The sequence below is a fragment of the Arachis hypogaea genome, chromosome 9, assembly GCF_003086295.3.
Source record: "Arachis hypogaea cultivar Tifrunner chromosome 9, arahy.Tifrunner.gnm2.J5K5, whole genome shotgun sequence".
Classification (NCBI taxonomy): Eukaryota; Viridiplantae; Streptophyta; class Magnoliopsida; order Fabales; family Fabaceae; genus Arachis; species Arachis hypogaea.
In genome coordinates, this window is record NC_092044.1 from 17,402 (window position 1) to 38,885 (window position 21,484).

The 21,484-nt window shown below is 33.1% G+C and overlaps 2 protein-coding genes across 6 annotated transcripts; both read right to left on the reverse strand.

Moving 5' to 3' along the window:
* Nucleotides 1-681: 681 nt before the first annotated feature.
* LOC112709658 (uncharacterized) lies at nt 682-7,209 on the reverse strand. Of its 2 annotated transcripts, XR_011865214.1 has the most exons (7): nt 6,701-7,209; nt 6,150-6,461; nt 6,009-6,057; nt 2,475-2,754; nt 2,284-2,346; nt 1,792-1,870; nt 682-977 (listed from the first exon to the last, which is right to left on the reverse strand). XR_011865214.1 is itself a non-coding variant. In XM_025761539.3 (6 exons), the coding sequence occupies exons 1-6, from the start codon at nt 7,040-7,042 to the stop codon at nt 810-812; spliced, it is 1,230 nt and encodes a 409-aa protein (XP_025617324.1). In that variant the 5' UTR covers nt 7,043-7,174; the 3' UTR covers nt 682-809. The 2 variants fall into 2 exon arrangements, 1 of the variants encoding a protein (XP_025617324.1); XM_025761539.3 differs by lacking the exon at nt 2,284-2,346 and having other exon boundaries at nt 6,701-7,174.
* Nucleotides 7,210-9,085: 1,876 nt separating this feature from the next.
* LOC112709660 (transcriptional adapter ADA2a-like) lies at nt 9,086-20,807 on the reverse strand. 4 transcript variants are annotated; one of them, XM_025761541.2, is made up of 13 exons: nt 20,610-20,807; nt 17,215-17,270; nt 16,951-17,138; nt 14,968-15,033; nt 14,727-14,852; nt 14,585-14,657; nt 13,764-13,824; nt 13,629-13,684; nt 13,463-13,540; nt 11,989-12,211; nt 11,063-11,273; nt 10,116-10,415; nt 9,086-9,421 (listed from the first exon to the last, which is right to left on the reverse strand). In XM_025761541.2, the coding sequence occupies exons 1-13, from the start codon at nt 20,660-20,662 to the stop codon at nt 9,227-9,229; spliced, it is 1,686 nt and encodes a 561-aa protein (XP_025617326.1). In that variant the 5' UTR covers nt 20,663-20,807; the 3' UTR covers nt 9,086-9,226. The 4 variants fall into 4 exon arrangements, with proteins under 4 accessions (XP_025617326.1, XP_025617325.1, XP_025617327.1 ...); XM_025761540.3 differs by having other exon boundaries at nt 11,989-12,214; XM_025761542.2 differs by having other exon boundaries at nt 11,989-12,214; nt 16,951-17,129; nt 20,610-20,786.
* Between the last annotated feature and the right edge of the window lie 677 nt (nt 20,808-21,484).

Genomic DNA, 21,484 nt, shown 5'->3' on the forward strand with positions numbered 1-21,484 from the left:
ATCTGGTGATATTAATGTTGATGATGTTAGTGTAGAGGAGATAATGATGGTGATGAGGTATGGTGACATAATAAAAGTAGAAGTAGAAGTTATGATGATGATGATGAGAAAGGCGGTGGTAACAATGATGGTTGGTCATTTTGCTGCATAGAATTTGTTGGGTTTTAAAAGCCCCCACAGATTACAAGTAAAGCTAAATTAATTTCTTGGGTTACAGTTTGCATTTAGTGGAGTTTTTAACGGAGGATTTGCATTGTGTCAAAACAATAACGTTAAGGGTTGTATTTTTCCTTTTCCTTGTTAAAAGTCACATTATGCTTTGTGGAAATGGACAGGACCATATTAGCTATTTACTCTTTTTTTTTTCTAGTCATTACAAATAATAACTACAATATTGTTATTTGTTGAACTTTCCAAGTCTCCCTTACTAAGTTTTATTGGCAATGGTGTTTCAAATGTAATTTGATTTGTTTAGTAGTCATCATGTGCAACAAGTGCACCCAAATTCGAAATTGACTAGGCCAAGTCAATGGAACCCTTAAGTATTGTGTGTATGAATTTAGTATAGATAAGTTTGTAATGGCTAGAATTAGAGATTGTCCAATCTATTTTTTAATTGCAATAATAGTATTATAAAAGATTTTTATGTAACTACTCGAGAATTTTGCAACTACTCAAGAATTTCATGCAAGCTTAACTATACTAAAAAAATCCGGAGTGTCAAATGTCAACAATCTAATAGACAGTTATTTCTACAACTGTCAACAAAAAATTATATACAAAACTGGTGATAAAAATATGAACAATTATCACAAACTACCATAGATCGATCTCTCCTCTGATGCTAGCTTCTTATATAGTTGCTTTAGGTGATTAGTAAATTCCAAAAACAAATCTCTGTGGTCACTGGCAGTCTTAAATTCTCGAGTCCCTGATGGAACAACCTTCAGATGGTTGCCCATTCTGCCATTTTGATTCTGTGAAACCAACTAACGTAAGTATTGTTATATTAACAAAAATAACTACCTTTTTCAAATATTACTTCAAATAAAAAATTGTATACATATCCACTTATATATCATCATATCAACAAATGTAACTATCATTCACATTTACAAATTTAAAAGTTATCTCAAAACGATGAATTTCACCGGATAATATTGTAAAAAGAAATTGTATCTACTTATATTATATTGGTCCCCAACGTTTGGGTCAGATCCTATTTTATTCCCTAACGTTTTAATCGTCCTATTTTAATCCCAAAAAATTTAAAATGGCATCAATATAGTCCTATTATTAACCCTTGCTTCAATAGTTAACGGAGAGTCCCAGTATAAGTGGTCGTTTACACTTTTGTATTTAGAGTGCATCTAACCATTCCTGTGTTGAGACAAAAAACACAATATAAGGGAAAGAGATCACACTGCTGCTCGTTTGTAGGTGGATTCCACTCAGGCAGGCAGTGCGAAAGCCTTTGGTTTTTGAAGAACGACGTTTGAAGGTATGTACATTACCTATTGAAGCAAGGGTTAACTGCAGGACTATATGGAGGCCATGTTAAAAATTTTTTAGACTAAAATAGAATGATTAAAACGTTAAAAACCAAAACAGGATCTGGCCTAAACGTTGGAGACCAATATAGTACTTTACCCAATAAATTATAACAATTTCTTCGTGCATTAATTTTACATGAAACAATTATTTAGCTTGAACAATTGTCATGTCACTACAAGCCTTAAAATTATTCTCACTGTTGGCTACTGCCAGAAAACGGATAAGAAATTCGCCTACCTTAGATTCAGGCAACAATGTTCCTAGTGACGCTTTAATTTTTTTCAGCCCCACTAACTTTTCCATAATCACCCACGGCCTGGAAAATGACAGTCAAGAAGACATGGCAAATAGTGAAATTCAAGACATAAGCAATAAAAGGTACCCTTAAGACTAACATAAGCTTTAATGTGACTAAGATGAAAATATTTAGATGGATGAGACGCTATTGGACAAAATAAGAAATGGGGACAAGAGAGAGTTGCAATAGCATCTATTGTGGAAAAAATGCTAGAATCCCATCTTAAGAGATTTGAATATATGGAGAAAGACCAGTGGAGTACTCGAAAAGATTGATTAGATGGATGGTAGACTAATGGTCAGGGGAAAAAGAAAACCCAAAATGATTCTGAACAAGGTGATCAAGAGAAACTTGAGCATAAATGAACTTACTACAAATATGATACATAATAAGATGCAATTGCGTTGTTTGATCTATGCGGTCAACCTCACCTATAGATATTTGAACACAAGTTCCTCTCTTTTGTAGTGTCACCAAGCTAATAATTCAATTGGCTAATAATACACAAATAATATTTGATATTATCAAATGTAAAAAGACTAAATATTGTGTTTGAATTAAAGTAAATTTCCTTTTCTGAACATAATAATAATAATAATAATAATAATAATAATAAAGTTACCTGCCAGTTACAGATGTTATGATGTGGTTGTGATTATCTAAAAATTCACATAGCTTCTGAAAATCTTTTTCAGTATCTAGAACAATGGCAGCCTTGGTATATATTTCTGATGAACAACTTGGAAAAATGAAAACCCGAGGCGACATTTCAATGTGTGTATGTAGGAAGTTGGCAACAGCTAATGGACCCAACTCCTTCTCAACATTGCCAATCAATATTGCACACTGGTTTTTCAACCCTTCTAGATCGCTCTCTCCCATTCGTTGGCGTCGGCGTCGGACTGTAAGCCAAAATATGAAAAAGGGAAAGCGAAAACCAAGGAAATGCTGGAAGATTAGTAACATAGAACACAATAATAAAAAAAAAGGAAAAAATATATAGAATGAAAGAAAGATCAAAATTTAAACATAAATAAAAAATTTCATACTTATGCCAACTTCATGCATCTCCCAAACAAAAATACTATGGGCACATGAAAAATCAACCTATTATGAATTTGTATATAAATACATGTGTTGTTTGACTTATTTTAAATGTGTATTTTGTATTCTAACATGTACGATATACGAATGACTGATTTGACAACTAATTTTTTGTGTACACATAACATAGTTGTTTTCCAAACCATGATTTTGAAAGCTTAGTGCACATTTATCTTCTAGAGCATCTCAAACATTATGATACATTTGTGATAATCAAGGAATTCCTTAAAAGAAATAAAGCACATCTTATGATTTAGTTTCCTAAATGTGCAAGTGAACCCATCAGGTAACAATGTCATTTAGTCTTTCAATTCTTCCAAGTGCCAGATATACACATAATAACCCTCGAATCCAACGTATAATATAGAAAAGTGAATCAGAAGTAAACATCTTAAGGGTCTGTTTAGGTGAGCTTCTATGAAAATATCTTTTTTTGAGTTTTTTTTTTTTAAAAGATCTTATAAAAAAGTAAAAGTAATTTTATGTTTGGGTATCTCATGCAAAAAGATCTTTTTATTTATCAATTATGTTTGGGTATAACAATATAAAAGTACTTTTTTTTAACTACATGAAAAACATCTTTTTTTAAGGAAAAACATCTTTTCAAAAAAAGATGTAAATTAATGCTTGTTTGGATGCCATTATTTTGATAAAAAAAGATCTTTTTTCAATCTTTTTTCATTTTTTAGTGTGTTTGGCAAATTTCTAGTAGTAAAAGTAAAATCATTAGAAAAAATAAAAAAAAAAACATTTTTTTTTTGAGAAGCTGTAATTTACATCTTTTTTTTAAAAGATTTTTTTCCCTAAAAAAAAGATGTTTTTCATGTAATAAATAAACAAAAAAGTACTTTTATATTATTATACCCAAACATAATTGATAGATAAAAAGATCTTTTTGCATGAGATACCAAAACATAAAATTACTTCTACTTTTTTATAAGATCTTTTAAAAATAGATAACTCAAAAAAAGATCTTTTTCTAGAAGCTCGCCCAAACAAGCCCTAAACAGCTTCTCAAAAAAGATGTTTTCTTGATTTTTCTAGTGCTTTTACTTTTACTACTAGAAATTTGCCAAACACACTAAAAAATAAAAAAAGATCTTTTTTCATTGAAAAAATATCTTTTTTTATCAAAATAATGGTGCCCAAACAAGCACTAAATCCTTTTGTATAAATCGTGAATCCATTGAATTTTTCCTTCTATAATATAGAAAAGTGAATCAGCTCATTCATCAAGAAGCATAGTCAATTTGGAGTATCCTTGTTCATAAGAATATGTGTAATATAAGGAACACCAATGAGCTCAACTCTTCATGCAATTGTTACTATAGTAAAACAAGAATTTATAAACATTTAAGAAGCATTCCAAATATGTATCAATCAACACCAACAACTCAAAATCCAATTTAGCTTTTAGAATTAGAAGTAAAAAATTCAGAGTAAAGTAACATTGATGTAGGGAGTGTAAGGCCAATATAATGCAATATGTGGTAGAAGAATGTCAAGATCTGATGATTGACACACAGACTGCGCTTGTTTATAGGCACTGCGCTTGTTTATAGGCACGGGACACTAAGACAGGGACACAGAGACACAAAATCATGTTTGGCAAATGAGACATAGATAGAGACATTCTGTCAAGAGACACTGAATTAGTGTATTTTGTATCCATCCTGAGAAGAAGGACACGGAGACAATAATAAGAGACACAACTTCTTTCATTATTCTTGTTAGTTTTTTATTATCATATTCTTCTTTCCAAATTTTTTGAATGAAAATAAATTAGACTTCATAATTTGTTCTAGTTTATCACAAAACAAAATACAGGAACACTAACTTTTGTGTTTCTATTCTTTATATCTTATTCTCAATGTCTTGTCTTGTCCTATTCTTAGAACCAAACGTGACCAAAGAAACTTTTAAAAATGCTTATAAAAAATGCAAGTACATACTTGAAAAACTCCGATTCAACCTTTACTAAATTCTTAAACTCCTTATAATCGAAATAACCGCCTACGCTAGCTAGAATTTTACTTGGTTATTATCAAAATGATCTAGTGGTACTTTCAAAAAAGTTATCATAGCCATCCTTTTGTACAAGATTACACCTCATTCTTTACATCCACATAATAACATAAGATCCAAATTTTCCTGCCACATAATAATCTTCAATATCTTTTTATAGATAATATGTAATTTTCAAGTTAGCCCCCTAAATTTTTTATTTTAATCTCTTTTTTATTGCGAAATAATTTTTGGCCCCTTCCTAAAATTCAACCTAGCTCTGCCCCTACATGCATTATTATCCCTTTTCCACTGGATCTAAAGAAGCCGTACCAAATCCTATTTCCTTATTGAGTCAATGCTAACTATAGCCCAACATGGTGGACAAATATCCGCACGCATATAGAAACAAAACATTCCATGAATCCATGTTCACACACATCAAATCCTAACTTAGAATCTGTACCACAGGAAATTGCTCTGTCAAAATATATCAAAATTTAAAGATTAAAATGAGTGTGAACATTATCAATCTCGAGCCATCTTTCACCAAACTAGCAAACCAGGAAATATATATCTATTTGGAATAACTATATCGCTTATGCTTCATTTCACCTTGGCTATATCTGGGCTAGCAGAACAAAACTATCACATTTTGGATATCAAAACAGTTTAGTTATCTATTTGCTAGTCTCAAGTGATTAATATACAACTATACAACTTTATAATAACATTAAAAAAATGTATCGAAACCAAATATCACAAAATAGAGTTTCATCTTACTATCTGCCAACATAACAGCATCTTTAAGAAAAATTTTAATTATCCATCTCGAGTGTCAATCTAACCAATTCCTATTCAATTCATTTTTTTATTGACTATTTCAGACTTAATCAAATAAAGTGATCCAGAACACCCCAGGTGTTTAATTTTATCAATTAACATTATCATAAAGGTTGAAGTTAAGACAACCACATACATTAAACAAAAATTAGCGAATGACATGAGTGGCACATTGTTTTTCTACTCTATTGCACATAAACGTTACCTTCAGAGGTGTCAGATTTCACAACAGACCGCTTGGCGCGTCGTTTTTCCTGAGGGGAATGCACAATGTCACACGCTCTGAAAAGGCATCTAAGAACTGGAATTTGAACTGCTATTATAATTTACTTTAGCATGGTCATACCTTCTTATTTCGTTCAAAATAACCCAGCCTAGGAACAGTAGTTGGGCGTTCCTTGCAGGATACAACAATTTCACGTCCAAAAACTTCCTTTGCCATGGAGATTGGACGAGCCAGAAGACATTCTGCTGTCTCCCTAGCCACTAGAAATGAAGTAAGTACAGGATCCAGCTCTACCACAGGCTGAACCAAACAAATACTATCAATGGTTGTATGGGTTAATTTTCCATCATTTGGCCCATGCAACCACGATAGTACAAATCTGCAAGAGCACAATTCCTCTCCGGCTTCAAAAGAATGCTCATTTTGTTGTACCTATGAAAGCATGATAAATAGAAGAAGTAATTCAATCAAGAATGTAAAATTATGGCTTTAAGCAATACATATGATTCACAAGAACAATGCACATTTCCCCCAATTTTTACTTCCCTGAGTTCCTCTACATTTCTTCTCGGTGCACATGTTTGAATGTATTAACAAAGAAACTCACTCTGTTTTTACTTCATTTGAATTTCGAACACAATGTGATGCAGAGAAAAACCCAGGAAACTAACCGAATCAACCTCAGCGTCGTAGAAGCGAACGTCGTCGTTGCTGAAGCGGTGGCAGGCGCAAACCCTGACGCCTTGACGGAGCTGATGACATTCGTAATCCTGGAGCTGCCTTGAGAGGGGCCTGAACCGCTCTATGAATAGATCCAGCTTCTGTTGCGTCTCGAACTGAGAGGCTTCAAATACATCGTCGTGATCATCGGAAAAATTGGAGTATTTTATTCTGAGCTGCATTTGGGATTCCAAAGAGATGGCCACTGAGTACCACGCATCGTCGTTGAACGATCTGAACTCGGTGGTGTAGCTCGGCTGAGGCACCAACGCTAGTTTGTTCTCCGGCGGCATTGCGGGTGGAGAAGGAGAATGAGGAGAGGAAAAGGCGAGATACGAGTGTGTGTGGAGTGTGGAGTGATGGTGCTGTAGTGTAGGCTTGTAAAGGCGTCGTGTCCCAACTGTTTGAGCTTTGAACTTTGAAGCAGCAGCGTGTTGCCTAAGTTTTGCGACGTGGCAGTGTACCAATTTTTGTGCGTTATTCACTAACTTTTTAAGCCATTTTAACATCAAAATACAACTCTTTTAAAATTATTTAGGTGTGTTAATTATTAATTTAGAATCCAAAAATTCAGGTTTTTTTATTTTTTAAAATATATTATCGACAAAATAATTTTTAAATAATTTAAAAATACGATAAAAAATAATTAATAAATATTATATTTTTGTAAATAACAAAAAATTCATATTTAAAAAATAATTTATCTATTTGATCTAAATTTTTGTTTAAATATTTGAATAAATATTTAAAAGATTTATAAAAATAATTTAAAATAAAATTTAATTATTAGATTTTTTATTTTTCAAAAAATATAGTGATTCACATTAATTTTTTTAAAAAAATCACTTTACATAAATTACTAAATTTAAAGAATAAAAAATTAATTTCTAATAATGATTATAAAATTTGTATCAAATTTTGATTTTTAAAATCTATTTTTAGAATATATATTTAATATTATATTTTTTATTATATTTTTAAATTTTTATTTATTTATTTATCGTTAACATTTTTTAAGATTTTTTTAGTTAATAATAAAAATTTTTGAATATCATTTTAATAATTTACTTTTTTATATAAATATTATTATTTTATCATCATGACACCTTTTTTTAGCATATTAATTAAGAGACACTAATAAAAAATACTTTTAACAAAAAAGTGCTAATTTAAAAAGCACTCACATTAAAAGAGACATGAAAACAAAATGTACCGTATGAAGAGAGGACTAATACAAAGTCTACCATCAATGAGCAAAATTATTTTGGGCACCTTTGATACGTACAAATGAAATAATTTTAAACATGAAGGTGATGGTGATGGTGATGGTAACAATGAAGAGTAAAAACTAAAAAGTGAAGATGATGATGATAAGAATTACTCATGGAATTAGAAACAAAAAAAGTTTGATTGGTTGTTGACTATCAACAAATTAACAATAGAGATAAAATTAAATTAAATTAAATTTTAAAAAAATTTCGAAAAAGTGAATTTTACTCGATAAAAATTTGATAAAACGAAAATAATGGTGTAACCGCCTTTTAAATTTGTAAATATAAATCTTATTACTTTTTTTTTTCGGTGTTTTAACGGGGCTTAGAAGCCCAACAGAAAAACAAAGCTTACAGATCAGTCACAAGACGGGGAAATGAAACCCCTCTACAGTCTTCTACAATAATCATCCTAAGATTGCATGGTGGGCTGTCCACAAAGTGGAAACCTGTTGCATTTTTAAACTTTCTTCGGGCATTCAATCTGCTCCACGATTTCCTTGTGTGTATGTGTGCCGAAATACTAACCTCCAAGATAGAAAAAATCAAAATTTTACATAAAATCGAAAAAATAAATTAAATACATAAAACGTAAAATCTTAATAAGATTTAAATCTTAAAATAGTTAAAACTAGTAAAAATTTCGTAAAATCAATTAACTCAATTAAAATCGTAATATCGAAAGATTTTAAGAATTAAAACAATATTCTAGCTATTATGCTAACCTCCAATCTCTCCTCATAAGCTCTACAATTCCTTTGACCAAGGCTTCCGCATGATTCTCATAAATCTTAAATACTTTTATTCATAGATGGTTAGATCCTAACGTTCTCACTTTAGAGAACTTGATCTGGCAAAAACCATTTCCACCTACAATTCTGCTATGTTTGCACATGCGCTGGCATTTTACGGGGATTCTAGCAAGGCACCTCATCTTCACGGGAAGAATCTACCAATCTTCACCGGAGCAATCACCATGGTTATATACAACACATTGTACATGACATAACCTCTACCACAGTCGGTTCAACACACAGGAACCCTCTAGTGGAAACAAATAGAGGAGGACTAGAATGATAAGAGCTTATACAAATAGAAAATGTGGAAATAAGTTAACCCGTGCTTTGTTTACACTGAACATGTAGTGCTTGAACATATTTATATTCTAAACTATTACATATATGTGCAAATATGACTATTTAAGTTTCAATTTGAAGAAGCAATCCCCTTTTTTATAAGGATATCATAAACTCTATCAACCTTGCTTGGCTCGACCTTGAACAACCTATGCGCATCACATTTCTTCGATATGTTGCCTTTTGAAATTTCTGATGATAAGACATTCTGCATTTTGAAATAGTGTGATGGTAGTATTCTGATCTCATTACAAAGATTTATCTCCTGAAAATCAGCATTGTTGAACAAACAAACAAATCATATCAAACACTCTCGAATTCAAATAGACGTGACGTCTCCCACCGTTTTAATATATCTATCAAGTTTTGAAGAAATTGAAGTTCTAAAATAACTGTCCATTTCTATTACCAAGATAACATTAGTTAACTTCTCTAATAACATCTTAATATAATTGTGAGGATTCAATAATCATTAAATACAATTGTTTACTTATTTATAGCTAATTTTGTTTGTTTTTATTTATTTTAAAAAAGCATGCTATATCTTTCTGGATGAGTGAGCTTCAATTTTATCCGTAAGATTGTAAGCATGATTCAATTTAGTCTCCAAGATTACAGAAGGACTAACTTGAATCACAAAAATGTAGTCTTGAGACTATATTGAACATTTTGGAAAGTTAGACTAAAATCTTATTTACAATCTTAGAAAAAATTGTATCTTTACTAGATTTTTCTTTTTTTTAAGTATTTTGAATCGGAGCAAACATATCATAAAGGCAGCCCATGGAACAAAACTCCCAGCCCCAACCATCCACCCCCAAACTTAAATGCCCCCATGAAAAAACAGGTCATGCATTCTACAGGATCAGATTGACATTAAAAGGAAAAGGTAAGGTTAAAATGGCAAACATAAACGTAAAAAAAAAATAAATAAAGTGATCTAAAACAAGGGAACTCACAGATTCAGACAGCAGTTCAGCCCCGGCGAATCCACTAATATCCCATTCTTCTAGAGATCTTGATATATCCTGTATGGCCGCAGCTGGATACTTCACCCCAGAAAGTGGAGCTGTAATATCCTTATGAAGACCCAGTGAGTTGCTATCAAGTTCTCCTTTGAGATAATACGGTCTTGGTAATATCTTAGCACCAACACCAATATGATTATTTTCTTTAACAACACGTTCCGCTTCTTTTTTCTTCTGTTCGATAAATTTGTAAGCCTCTGTAGATGTTTGATAGCCAGCAGTATGTGCTTCCTAAATTATAATTCAATGGAAATGGCATTATATCAGTGTCCATTTCGAAAGAGAATCGTTCACCACAGGATAACATTTACTCATGAAGCACAATTGTGAAGTGTAGCCAATAGCCACCCACCTCTCCTTCGTCTTATTATTACTTTATACTCTTCCTTATCTAAGTTATCCTCAGATAGACTGAAGCATGAAGTCTATCAAAAACCTAACTACAACTAACAAAAATTCAAGGATGCAGTAAAAATCTCTAACCCCACTGCATATTTGAATAATCTCCCCCTAGCCGAGAAAACCATGTTCACGACTGCTTTAACTTCCTACATATATTCACAAAAAATACAAGCATTTGAGAAAACAGGACTATAAATTTGAATCCATCAAAAGGTATTCCCTAGAACCTTTGACTATGTCCAAAGTCAGGTCAGCATGTAGTTGGTAGTTATTAGTTAAGTATTTAGATAGTAGGTGATAGATATTTGTATATATACCCCCTTCTAGATAAAATGAAATAACATGAGTCCTTTCTCTTATTTCCTCCATTCAGTTTTCTTCGATTTCACAAGAAATGTCCAATCTCATCATTTTCAATATCATAGAAAATGACAAGTATGTTGGCTCCACCAAGAATATATAGTAGAATTTTATACCTGCAAATCCTGTATTCTTTTGATAAGCCTGTGTTCTTCAATAATATTTTTGAGCAACTCCATATGCTCTTCTTTCGAGTGAAACCGTGTGAAGACCTTATAGCGCTGACATATTTCAACCTCCTCAGGAGAGAGACTTTTCTCAAATGGATCAGGATAAAGTAAATTTCTTTCAAGTATAAAATTCTTTCTGCGCTTCCGCTCATCTAATCTGTGCAGCATTTTCCCATAATTGAGAATAGGAAATGGAGGAATATGAAAAACAAAATTGAGATCCAAAAACTATAGAAAATTGATACCAAATAAATGAGGTGGTATGGTAAGCTAAAATCCTGCACTGCACCACCTCAGTAGAAGGGATTTATAATGCGGGAAACAATACCCCATTTCCATCTTTGATAGTTAATCGATCCCCCGAAATATGTAATTCAAGAAAGCAAAACGCCAAGGAGCATATAAATTTTGTTTTATCAGTGTTAGTAAGACTTGAAAGGAGTCCTCGTGTCAGGTGAAAAGAAATTAAGTACATGACTACATGGAAATCCAAATATTGTGTTTTCGAATGGAATTAATGAGAAATCTCATGCATATTAAACAATTTACTCTCAATAATGACAGTTGTTCTAGCTTAAGAATGAGCAAGCAAATATTTCAAAGCAATCATGCTAAAAACAAACATAAACAAAAAGGATGTGACTACAAACTCAATAATCATATAATCCCTAAGGAATAATGAAGAACAAAATTTGCAATCTGGATGTCTCATCTTAAAAATCCTATAATTCTAAAAATATGAATATTCTATTCATTCCAAGAGTTCTTCAACCATAATTTCATCCGGAAAGACGATTCTAAATGGTCGATTTAGTTCTCTTTCAAAGGGAAGAATTAGTTTTCTAATTAACCACAAAGAATGGCACAGGTACCTTCTTGAATAAATACGGAGCACATGCAGTTTCATTTCACGTTCAGACTCAGTATCGATGTCCTTAAATTCCATATCTGCTAATACTTGCTCTGCATCATTGTCATATTCAATTTCGAATTCCTCTCTCTTAAAACTGTATCCACTCAACTCGGTCACAGAAGGCTCAACTTTGCCAGATAACTTCGGTTTCTTCTCTCCAATGCTCCGATCTGATTGATATTCTACTAGAGAGAGAGAGAGAGAGAGAGAGAGAGAGAGAGTCAGAGATTGAACTCATGGAAGTATAAAAAGACATAACCACCTGTATCAAAAGTGAATCAGAATTCAAGAATGACAGCAAAGATAAACCATAGAACCAAGCATGTCAATCCCTTTCCTAACAATTTTACAAAACAAAATTAACATCAGTGTCGCATCCACGTTAGCTAATAATTCATATTAATCCTTTGGCAACAGAAGAAAGAACTTGAGAATCCATATTAATCAAAGCTAAACTGCTTTAATACTAAAATTTTAGTTTTAATAGTTTTTATATTATATATCGTTTTATCTTATTACACCCTTTGGGTGCAACCCATCCCCCGCGAGGGATACTTGTGCACAGGGTGTGCTTTTTATAGCTTTTATCTATCACACATGCCAAGTACACTTATGTTAGTAATAATTGCTATTATCAAAATAGATATGTGTACCAGCATTACTTCACCAAATACTCTAACAGATCCTTTACCCATAAGATTATCTGACATTATTAAGGCAACAGCTTGTCTATCAAATGAGAAACCTAAATCTTAGGTTTTGGGCAATGAAGCTATGGATAGCATTCACAGCTATGGAAACTATGCCAGGAAAGAAATGGGGAAGGAAAGAAAGATTGGACTATTCGAAGCATCTAGTCATAGCAGGATAGAAGAAATGAGGTGCAAGAGTGTCAAAAGTATAAAAACCATGAATGTGGGGCTAAAAGCTTAAGCATTCAAGAGAGAGTTGCTGCTTAGCATGGCATGATTCACAACAGCTTCCAGAACAAAGGGGCCAATAGTTGAATCCTCATCTCCAACAGCTTAACTCATGCATGTTCCACCATCCGCTCTTTAAACCCAATGGTCATTATATGAAGCGACATATTAACATAATTACCCATGAGCATGTTCACCTAATAGCTTAAGGTTGTATGAGAGTGAATCTTGAGGAATCTGATCCGCACGTGTTTTAAAAATAAATTACCCCTTAGTTTGAATACCTTCGGCAGTCATACAACAACAACAATGCCTTATCCCACTAGGTGGGGTCAACTACATGAAACAAATGATGCCATTGTGCCTTATCATGTATTATGTATCATGTATCAAACCTTCAGCAGTCATAGTAACCCAAAAAGTTGATGGACAAAAATTTAACACACAACAATCAGATCATTGAAAGATAACGTAACATCATATTGGTCCTGAATTACACATCAGAATACATACCTTCCACCTTAACTCCATCTGCATTCTGGCTCACATTGGAAGCCTTCTTAATTGTACTTGAGTAAGTTTTGCCACATACTGAACCAATGTAATCCATATAAATTAAAACTAATAAGAAAATCCTAGCAAACAATTATATAGACTTTCCTTAAGGCATATATTGTACCTGAGGTTAACATAGATGTTGGATTAGTGACTTCTGCCCTATTAGATTCTTCAGAGCTGAGATGTTACACCAAAGAATTAGTATTTTATCATACATGATCAATTTTAATAATCAGTGTAAATAGCTGAAGTGTACTTTATTCCCTCAGACAAGGGAGGTTCTTCTTTCAGAGTAAGCTTTGCAGTTGCCGGGCATTCTGTGCAGGAGAAAGGGGGGGGGGGGGGGGGGGGGGACAAAAATAACACACGCTTATTACATTAACAGCCAAGAAACTTTATATTGGAACATAAAACCGACAACTTAGGAGCATAAAAGCATGCATCTTGTAATATTCTAACTTTCGTTAATGCATGGAAGCATGTTGAAATTGATTGTCATGTCACAAAAGGATGGTCCCTAAAGAAGTCACCACATTATTGTTACCTCTTATGACCAATTGGCATATTCACTATCTCCTATTATCATTCCAGGATGCAGCAATAACATATATAACAAGCTTGATGCATATTCAATATGTGAGCCAGCTTGAGGGAACACTGATACGTGTTTATTGTATTATGAGAATAGATGACTCAAAATAAGATATTTGAATCTGTGGTACAATGTACTACACGTACTAGTGCCAAGAGTGTATCTCTTTAAAGCAATTCAAGCATAGTTTCCCAAGTAAGCTAACCAGATGAAGTTATATCAATCACAACGGACAGGTTTTTCTATTTATCAACACAATTTGTCATCAATGATCAGTAGAAGTATAAGTTTACTATTTACTGTTGGAACAAGTTGAATGGGACTAAACTACATAAAGAGGTTACGAAGGAACAATAAACAGATTATTACTACGGAATGTAAATTCCAACCACTTGGTCTCCAAAGCTTAAGGAATCGAACAAACTAATCACAAGTTGCATACATAATCTCCAAAAACTGTGATTTTAAATTATATAGAAACAAACCTTTCTTGACTTCATGTCCCTTTGCCATCTCAAGAAGTTCCTCTTTGTTTTTTCCCATAACATGTGACAAATCCTGGGTGTGCATGTGACAATTAGACCACTCAAATATGAAAGCAATGAGAGCATTCTCAAATACACTTACAGGGAGAGGAAAGCACGGTGAATTCATATATATAGCATTATAATGGTCAATACATTGAGATTTGCTTTTTGTCCCAACATACTCAGCAACTTCATTCCAATTCCCAAATCCATACATCTCAATGCCCTAAAATGAAATAAGTTTGTTTCATACTTTCATTAGGCAAATCCATAACAAACAAAGTAGTATATCTTCATCTCTTAACATATTATGCAAAGGTGGAAAGAAAATAGAGGAGTACCTCTAAGAGTAACATCTCTTCATCTGCATTCCAATCTGGAGTTATAAGGGGAAAAGATAGATTATCCTGCAAGAAAAATATTTCTTTTGAAACTCAAAACTATTGTACTAACATCTCTTAACCGTGAACATTGAAGCACTGATGCTGGCAACCTCACAAAAAAGGAAAATTGCAAAATTTATTACTTTCAATAAAATGTTATTGATTTGATCAAGGTATCAAACATCATCAACAACACCAACAACAAAGCCTTGCACTACTAAGTTAGTTTGGTTACATGGACCAAACAATGACATTACACCCTATCAGGAATCATTTTTGAACTAAGTCCATTTATGCCTAAATCTCTTTAGATTAGCTCACTTAGGGTCTTAGTTCTCCCTCTAGTCGTAACCAACCAGGCTATATCCCATATGATCTTTCCTCTTGACTAGATGTCTTCTGGTCTTCTCCCAACACGTACAAACCACCTAAGACGAGATTCCACCATCTCTGAATGAGTGGGAGAAAGAATTGAGAAAAGTTTCATCCAGATTTTTCTTATTGTGAATATATAGTGGCAAGAAACAAACGAGAGATTATTGAACATTCTGGAGAAAGTTAGGAAATGCACCTGTTATTGCATAAAAGATATATAAAGACAGGTACAAGAAAAAAGTAACAGGACAAGAGTGAGTGAGTGACAATGTTCACTTAGTTAACTAAGAATTATGGACAATAACAAGGTCACAGCAATCTCTTTTCTGGAGAATGAAAATAATGACATAAATTGATAGCCAATTTAATTTGATATAGAGTTTGCTATCTCCAAAAATTCCTCACCCAGTACTTGCATACCCCGACAAACCTCGCTCCCATTGAAATATTGCCCTTTTCACTGGTATCTCTCGTAATTTCTTCAAGTCCAATTACTAAAGCACAGCTCAGCAGTTAGTTAGACAGCAGCAGACTTTTATCAAAGCCCATTTCATTCCCCTGATCCGCCTTATTCTCTTTCTCTCTTGCTTTTCACAATATCTTCCTTGTAAACTTTAGTAATTCTACTTAGGTTTCTATCATTAAAGCATATCTGAATTGGTGCATGTTATGGCACAACGCACAATGATAACATAAAATTATAGTGAACGTAACCCATCTTTGAGTTTTCTTTTCCGGATAATATGATCTAGAGTCTAGACAGAGGAGAATGATAGACGGGTCGATAAGAAATTCTCCTCACAATAGACTATTCTTCAAATTATTAACAATCAGTGTTGTCAAGCAACAATGTATCGCCACTAAAGCAATTTAGAGCAGCCTCTAGCATTTAGCTCATTTTGTGATTTTCTTGACGACAAATTATATTCAAAAGATGGAAATGAAGGAAACAACCTTTCGTAACATCCATAGTACCAACTGCCAACATCCTGATATTAGCAGAAATAAACTACAATCAAGTATATCAACAGTATTTTCAAGAGAAAAAAGGGGGGGATGAAGATGTAACTCCTTATGGTTAAAATTTAAATAATCAACTGTGAAAGCAAAGCAAGAGATATGGTCATAAGAAAATGACTCAGTAAAGTAACTTTAAATTTACACCATAAAAGATAATGAGATGCCAACAACTAGCAAGACACATGTCAATGTCCAGTGTGTGTCAAATGCTAGAATCTAGCATTTAGTAAGACAAGGTAAGACAATCTAGAAAACTGTAATAAGAGAATTTGAGATTCAGAAGATGAACAATCTGTATCATTGCATAACTGAAATCTGTTTTAGCAGAGTTACAATAGAGTATTCTTAGTCTAACTCTGATGTGTTGAGGACTCTCGAAAAAAAAGATGTAACCAGTAAGTAATCAACTTATAGATTATTCTGTATAAAAAATGAAAGCAACGGACATTTAGTTGGCTGTGATAACTGAGACCAAAACTGTATTGATCACTCTAACTCTTTAAAAGTAATACATCAAATCAAATAAAAGAAAGGAACAATACATACCATAATCATATATGGATGATTGCTTTTGTGAGGTGTCACTTCAGCCCCAACAGAGAAACACTCTATGCAGAGATCAAAATCTTGACATACAGCACACTTAATGCGAATCATCCCTGAAATATCTTTGTTGCAATAATTGCAGTGGTATAAAGCTCCTTTCCCATCAGTTACTCCTTGAGCTGCCACATCTATAAAATGGTCTTATTATAGGTTATGATAATGGACCTTTTGCAAGGAAGGGAGAACACAGAAATGAAAAATCACCTGGGGATGAAGTGTCTAAATTCTCTACATTCAAAGCAGCCTTTTTTTTCTTGGATCTAAAAATGACAAACAATGAAATAGCATTACAAGAGAAATAATAGGCAAAAGGGCACTTTAGACCCCCTAAATATTGGCAATATACACTTTAACCTTACATTTAAAAAGCTGCAAATCAATCCCCATATACACTTTACACCACCAAAACTTAGGCTCGTGCAAATTGACTCCTTGTAATTTCCTAATTGTGCAGCTCAATAAGCCATTTTTTTTCTTGAATGTGTGTCATTTTTTTTAATACACGAGGCCAACTTGCACTATATAAGAATGCAGGGGCTAAAGTGCACAAGTTATAATATAAGGGGGCAACTACTATTTTCCTTAATAATAATGCAACAACTACCCCTTTTCCTATTATGTAAGCTCAGTGAATAAAATTACAACAACAAAGCCTTATTCCACATTCTCACTAGGTGCAGTCGGCTACATAGATCAAATGATGCTATTGAGCCCTATTATGCATCATGTCTACGGTGAGACTATTTACATATAGATTTCCCTAGATCACCTTGTGAATAAAATTAATAGTTATAAAATCATATTTTACTCCACAAAGGAAATAGGAACTATAAAATTATTTCTCCAAATATCTTTTATTTTATATTTTAAAAAGATCAGAGGATTAGAGATCCTCCTTACAAGAACAATAAACCGAAAAAGCTCTCAATGAAGTGTAGCTTTCTAATCATTATATATCAGAGGGGGAAGACCTCTAATCAGATCATCAGCTTTACACCAAATAAAAGACAAAAGTCCTCCAAATATTACCATTATCATATAAGAACTTTCAAGAACCCAAACAATTTGACTAGGAGGCCTTTATGCACTAGTCCTCTAAACGGAAATATATGGAACCATTTTAGATCTTTGAGATGTTTGTGCAGTGATAATGATCTTTAGAGGATAAATGTAGCCAATTCTATGTCATTTGAAGATTAAAATATTGTCTTACTGGAAAATATATGTAGACCAGGAACAAGCATACACTCTCTATTCATAAAAACTTCCCCTCGCAAGGGAGGGGAGTTCACAAGCACAAACTTTTCGGATTGTCATTTGTCCCCGTTGTTCCCTCTCAAGCCTCGAGATGCAACCACCTAATTGGACAAGCATTTTATTTATCCCTCACATCTTCAGTGTGAACAATACTTTCCCACATATGTTTCACAACTTAACCAAAGGAAACATTAAACATACCGCAACCCATATTTCCTAGCTTTTAAAAGACCCTAAATTTTCCCCTTATGACCTTATCCCGTATTATAATCAACATATATTTGTCAATACCTTTCCACCATGAAATTCAATAATCTAATCCACCCACCTAGATGTAGGCTCAAGTTTTATGTCGCAACCTAGTACAGTAACAAAATTATCAAGAAATGTAATTTTATTTTTTGACAAAAGAAAAAGTTTATTAAGATGGATAGATGAAGAATACAAAGATATAGGACGACAAGTGATCCCCTTCAAAAGAAAAAGTGCTATTAAAGGGAAAAAATTGATGACCAAAAGCTTTACGTCAATTTGATGCCAAACAGTAACATAAAAAACAGAAAATAACATTTTAATGTTAGACGCAGTTTTCACCTGTAGTGAATGATAGGCATAGGTTCAGGTGCAAATCAAAAGAAGGTTCACCTTGATTGGTGAAGACTATATGAATAAACACTCAATAGTTTACCCAAATTCTAATCCTAGTACATAAACCCTCACTTATGGTTGATTTAGAACACTCTAAATCCTATCAACCCAATCACTTATCTTCCACCACAAATCTCATGGATGTTCATTGTCCAGTGATTTGGGTCCAATGATAGGCCGAGCCCTTTATAGTAAGATATATTTATTAGCACATTTGGGAAAATAATGCTATTTTTCAAAAAGAATAAAATGAAGTTTGTATACATGTGCTTCTTTAGGAGCAAAAATACAATGCTATTTTGCTTTTACACGTCAATAACATGTAGGACTATGTATAATCATCCTCTCAACACAAACGCTTCCAACTCAAGCTTTCCATACATAAATAAATGGATGAAGATGTGTAGCTGAACATAGGTCAAACAAAAAGTCCCCAGATAATACACAACTCAAAAGTATCAAAAGGTAACTAATAACTAGATCACATTGATGTTTTCTAATTTTCACGTTTATTTCATTTAATCAAATTTCTAAAAGAGAAGCCTTTAATTACTTCTTATTAGCATAGAACAAATAGGGGAAATGGAGAAAAGAATCCTTTCATAAACTTTTTTCATATTAGTAGTCACTTCAGCCAAGTCCACCACAAGAAACCGATGTATTGTGGAAAGCGGGTAGACATAGATAGCATCAGATCCTCTAAATAAATAGATAAAGGATTTGAGTTATGAAATTCAAAAGTCAAGATATCTAGAAGTTCCACTATGGATAGAGGAGTTTGGAAAGCCAAAATGGAAGAGTAACCCCTTCATTTATTTTATAAATTTCTCATTAAGGAAATGAAAGACCATCTCATCCCATCCTATCCCTTCTTCAAGCATTTCCGTTTGGGTTAATGCTCACTTTTGTACATTTAAGTAGACGCATGAATCATTTTCGTCTTTGTAGTTTTGAATAAGTCCCTGTAAGTAACAAAAATGACTCAAACTAGTCCCCTGAAAGTCTCTTGAGCCACTCATTTGACTCGCATTTGCCACTTACGGCCTTACGGGAACTATTTTGACCTATTGAAACCTACATAATAAAAAAAGGAATCACACGAGTGTGCCATTAGGAACTAAAGTAAGCATTAACGTGTTTCCTTTCCTTTCCCCTCCAAATTCTGGCTCACAAACACCCCTTAAGAATCTCAATTTACTCTTCAAGCACTGGACCGAAGTGAGCATTAACTCGTTTCCCTTCCTTTGCTTCCCTTCTCCAAACTCCAGCTGACAAACACACCTTAAGTATCTCAATTTACTCTTCAAGCCCTTCCCTTCACTCCCTAAGTCTTTGGTCCAGAAGAAACAACAATAGATCATCTAAATTCTAAACTAATTAGAAAGAAAATTAGGCATAAGCATCACATGAGCAAGAGCAAAAGAGCACCTGCATCATATATCATGCTTAAGTCCCACGAAGAAAGGAACCCCTTGGTAATTAACGAACACCATAAACACTCTAATTACCCAGTTTTCTTTTTCCTTGTTCAACCACAAGAAAAAAAATGGAGCGGTGCAGGAGATAGATCATACAGAATGCTAAATTAAAGTAGTTGTTTGAAAAAACCATGAAAGAATGAAATTTCCACTTCGTAGTATGAATATGATTAAAGACAGGCAAAGGCAATGGTGCAGCGGAAGAAGCAAACGAACCTTAGGTTGGGATCATCGTCCGCAGGGCGCGAAGCAGCTCGGCACCGACCCATTGTACCCAGTCAAAGCAGTGTGACCTTACGGGGATAGCAGAGACAGAGTCCAAGAGGGTGCTTCTCAATCCTCGGCCACTAGTTACTACTTACTACTTACTACTTACTTGGTACTTGGTAGAAGGGTTTTCAAAATTTAGTATTTGGTTGGGTGTTCAATCGATAAAAAGAGTTTTTTTTTTAATAAAAACAAATTATTTTTTACATATTTAATAAATTTTTAATAATAAAAATAAAAATATTAAAAAATATTTTTTTTAAAAAATTATAATATATATTTTTTAAATTTTTTAAAAAAATATTTTTTATATAATAAATAAACAAAAAAATTATTTTTATCTTATTTTATTCACTTCTATTTTTATAAAAACTTTTTAAAAACATTTCATTAAAAAAACATTTTTTCCGAGAATGTCCAAACCAACTCTTCGCATCACCTTGGTAATGCCTATGTTTTAGGTCTTCCCAAAGATACACTGCTATAGTGTTCCACTCACACTTTTGGAAATGTCAGGTTCTAGTAAACGATTGATCCATGCAACTACATATGTGTTGCATCATTCCCACGCCTTTAAGCTACCATCAATAAATTTCAGCTTGTTCTTTGATTTCAAAGCAAGATTCATAACTCTACTCCAATCTCCATAATTCCTTCCATTTAGAATTTCATGAGTTATGGATATACCTGAATTTTTTGAGAGATGTAAGTAAAATGGGCTTGTATGATCTTGGCTTGGTCCTCCGTTACTTTTGTTTATGTGCGTTTGAATTGCAAAAGGTTGATTAAAAAATACTAAAATTTCTTGAGGATCAAAGTTCTCC

Excerpts from the sequence above, each read along its gene's own strand:
- LOC112709658 (XM_025761539.3), bottom strand. The coding sequence starts at position 7,042 with ATGCCGCCGGAGAACAAACTAGCGTTGGTGCCTCAGCCGAGCTACACC. Across the intron at positions 2,755-6,008 it reads GAAATCTGACACCTCTGAAG|TCCGACGCCGACGCCAACGA; the intron begins GTAACGTTTATG and ends TTTGGCTTACAG. Across the intron at positions 978-1,791 it reads CATTGTTGCCTGAATCTAAG|AATCAAAATGGCAGAATGGG; the intron begins GTAGGCGAATTT and ends TTGGTTTCACAG.
- LOC112709660 (XM_025761540.3), bottom strand. The coding sequence starts at position 20,662 with ATGGGTCGGTGCCGAGCTGCTTCGCGCCCTGCGGACGATGATCCCAAC. Across the intron at positions 14,853-14,967 it reads AAGAGATGTTACTCTTAGAG|GGCATTGAGATGTATGGATT; the intron begins GTACTCCTCTAT and ends ATTTCATTTTAG. Across the intron at positions 10,416-11,062 it reads AAAGAATACAGGATTTGCAG|GAAGCACATACTGCTGGCTA; the intron begins GTATAAAATTCT and ends ATTATAATTTAG.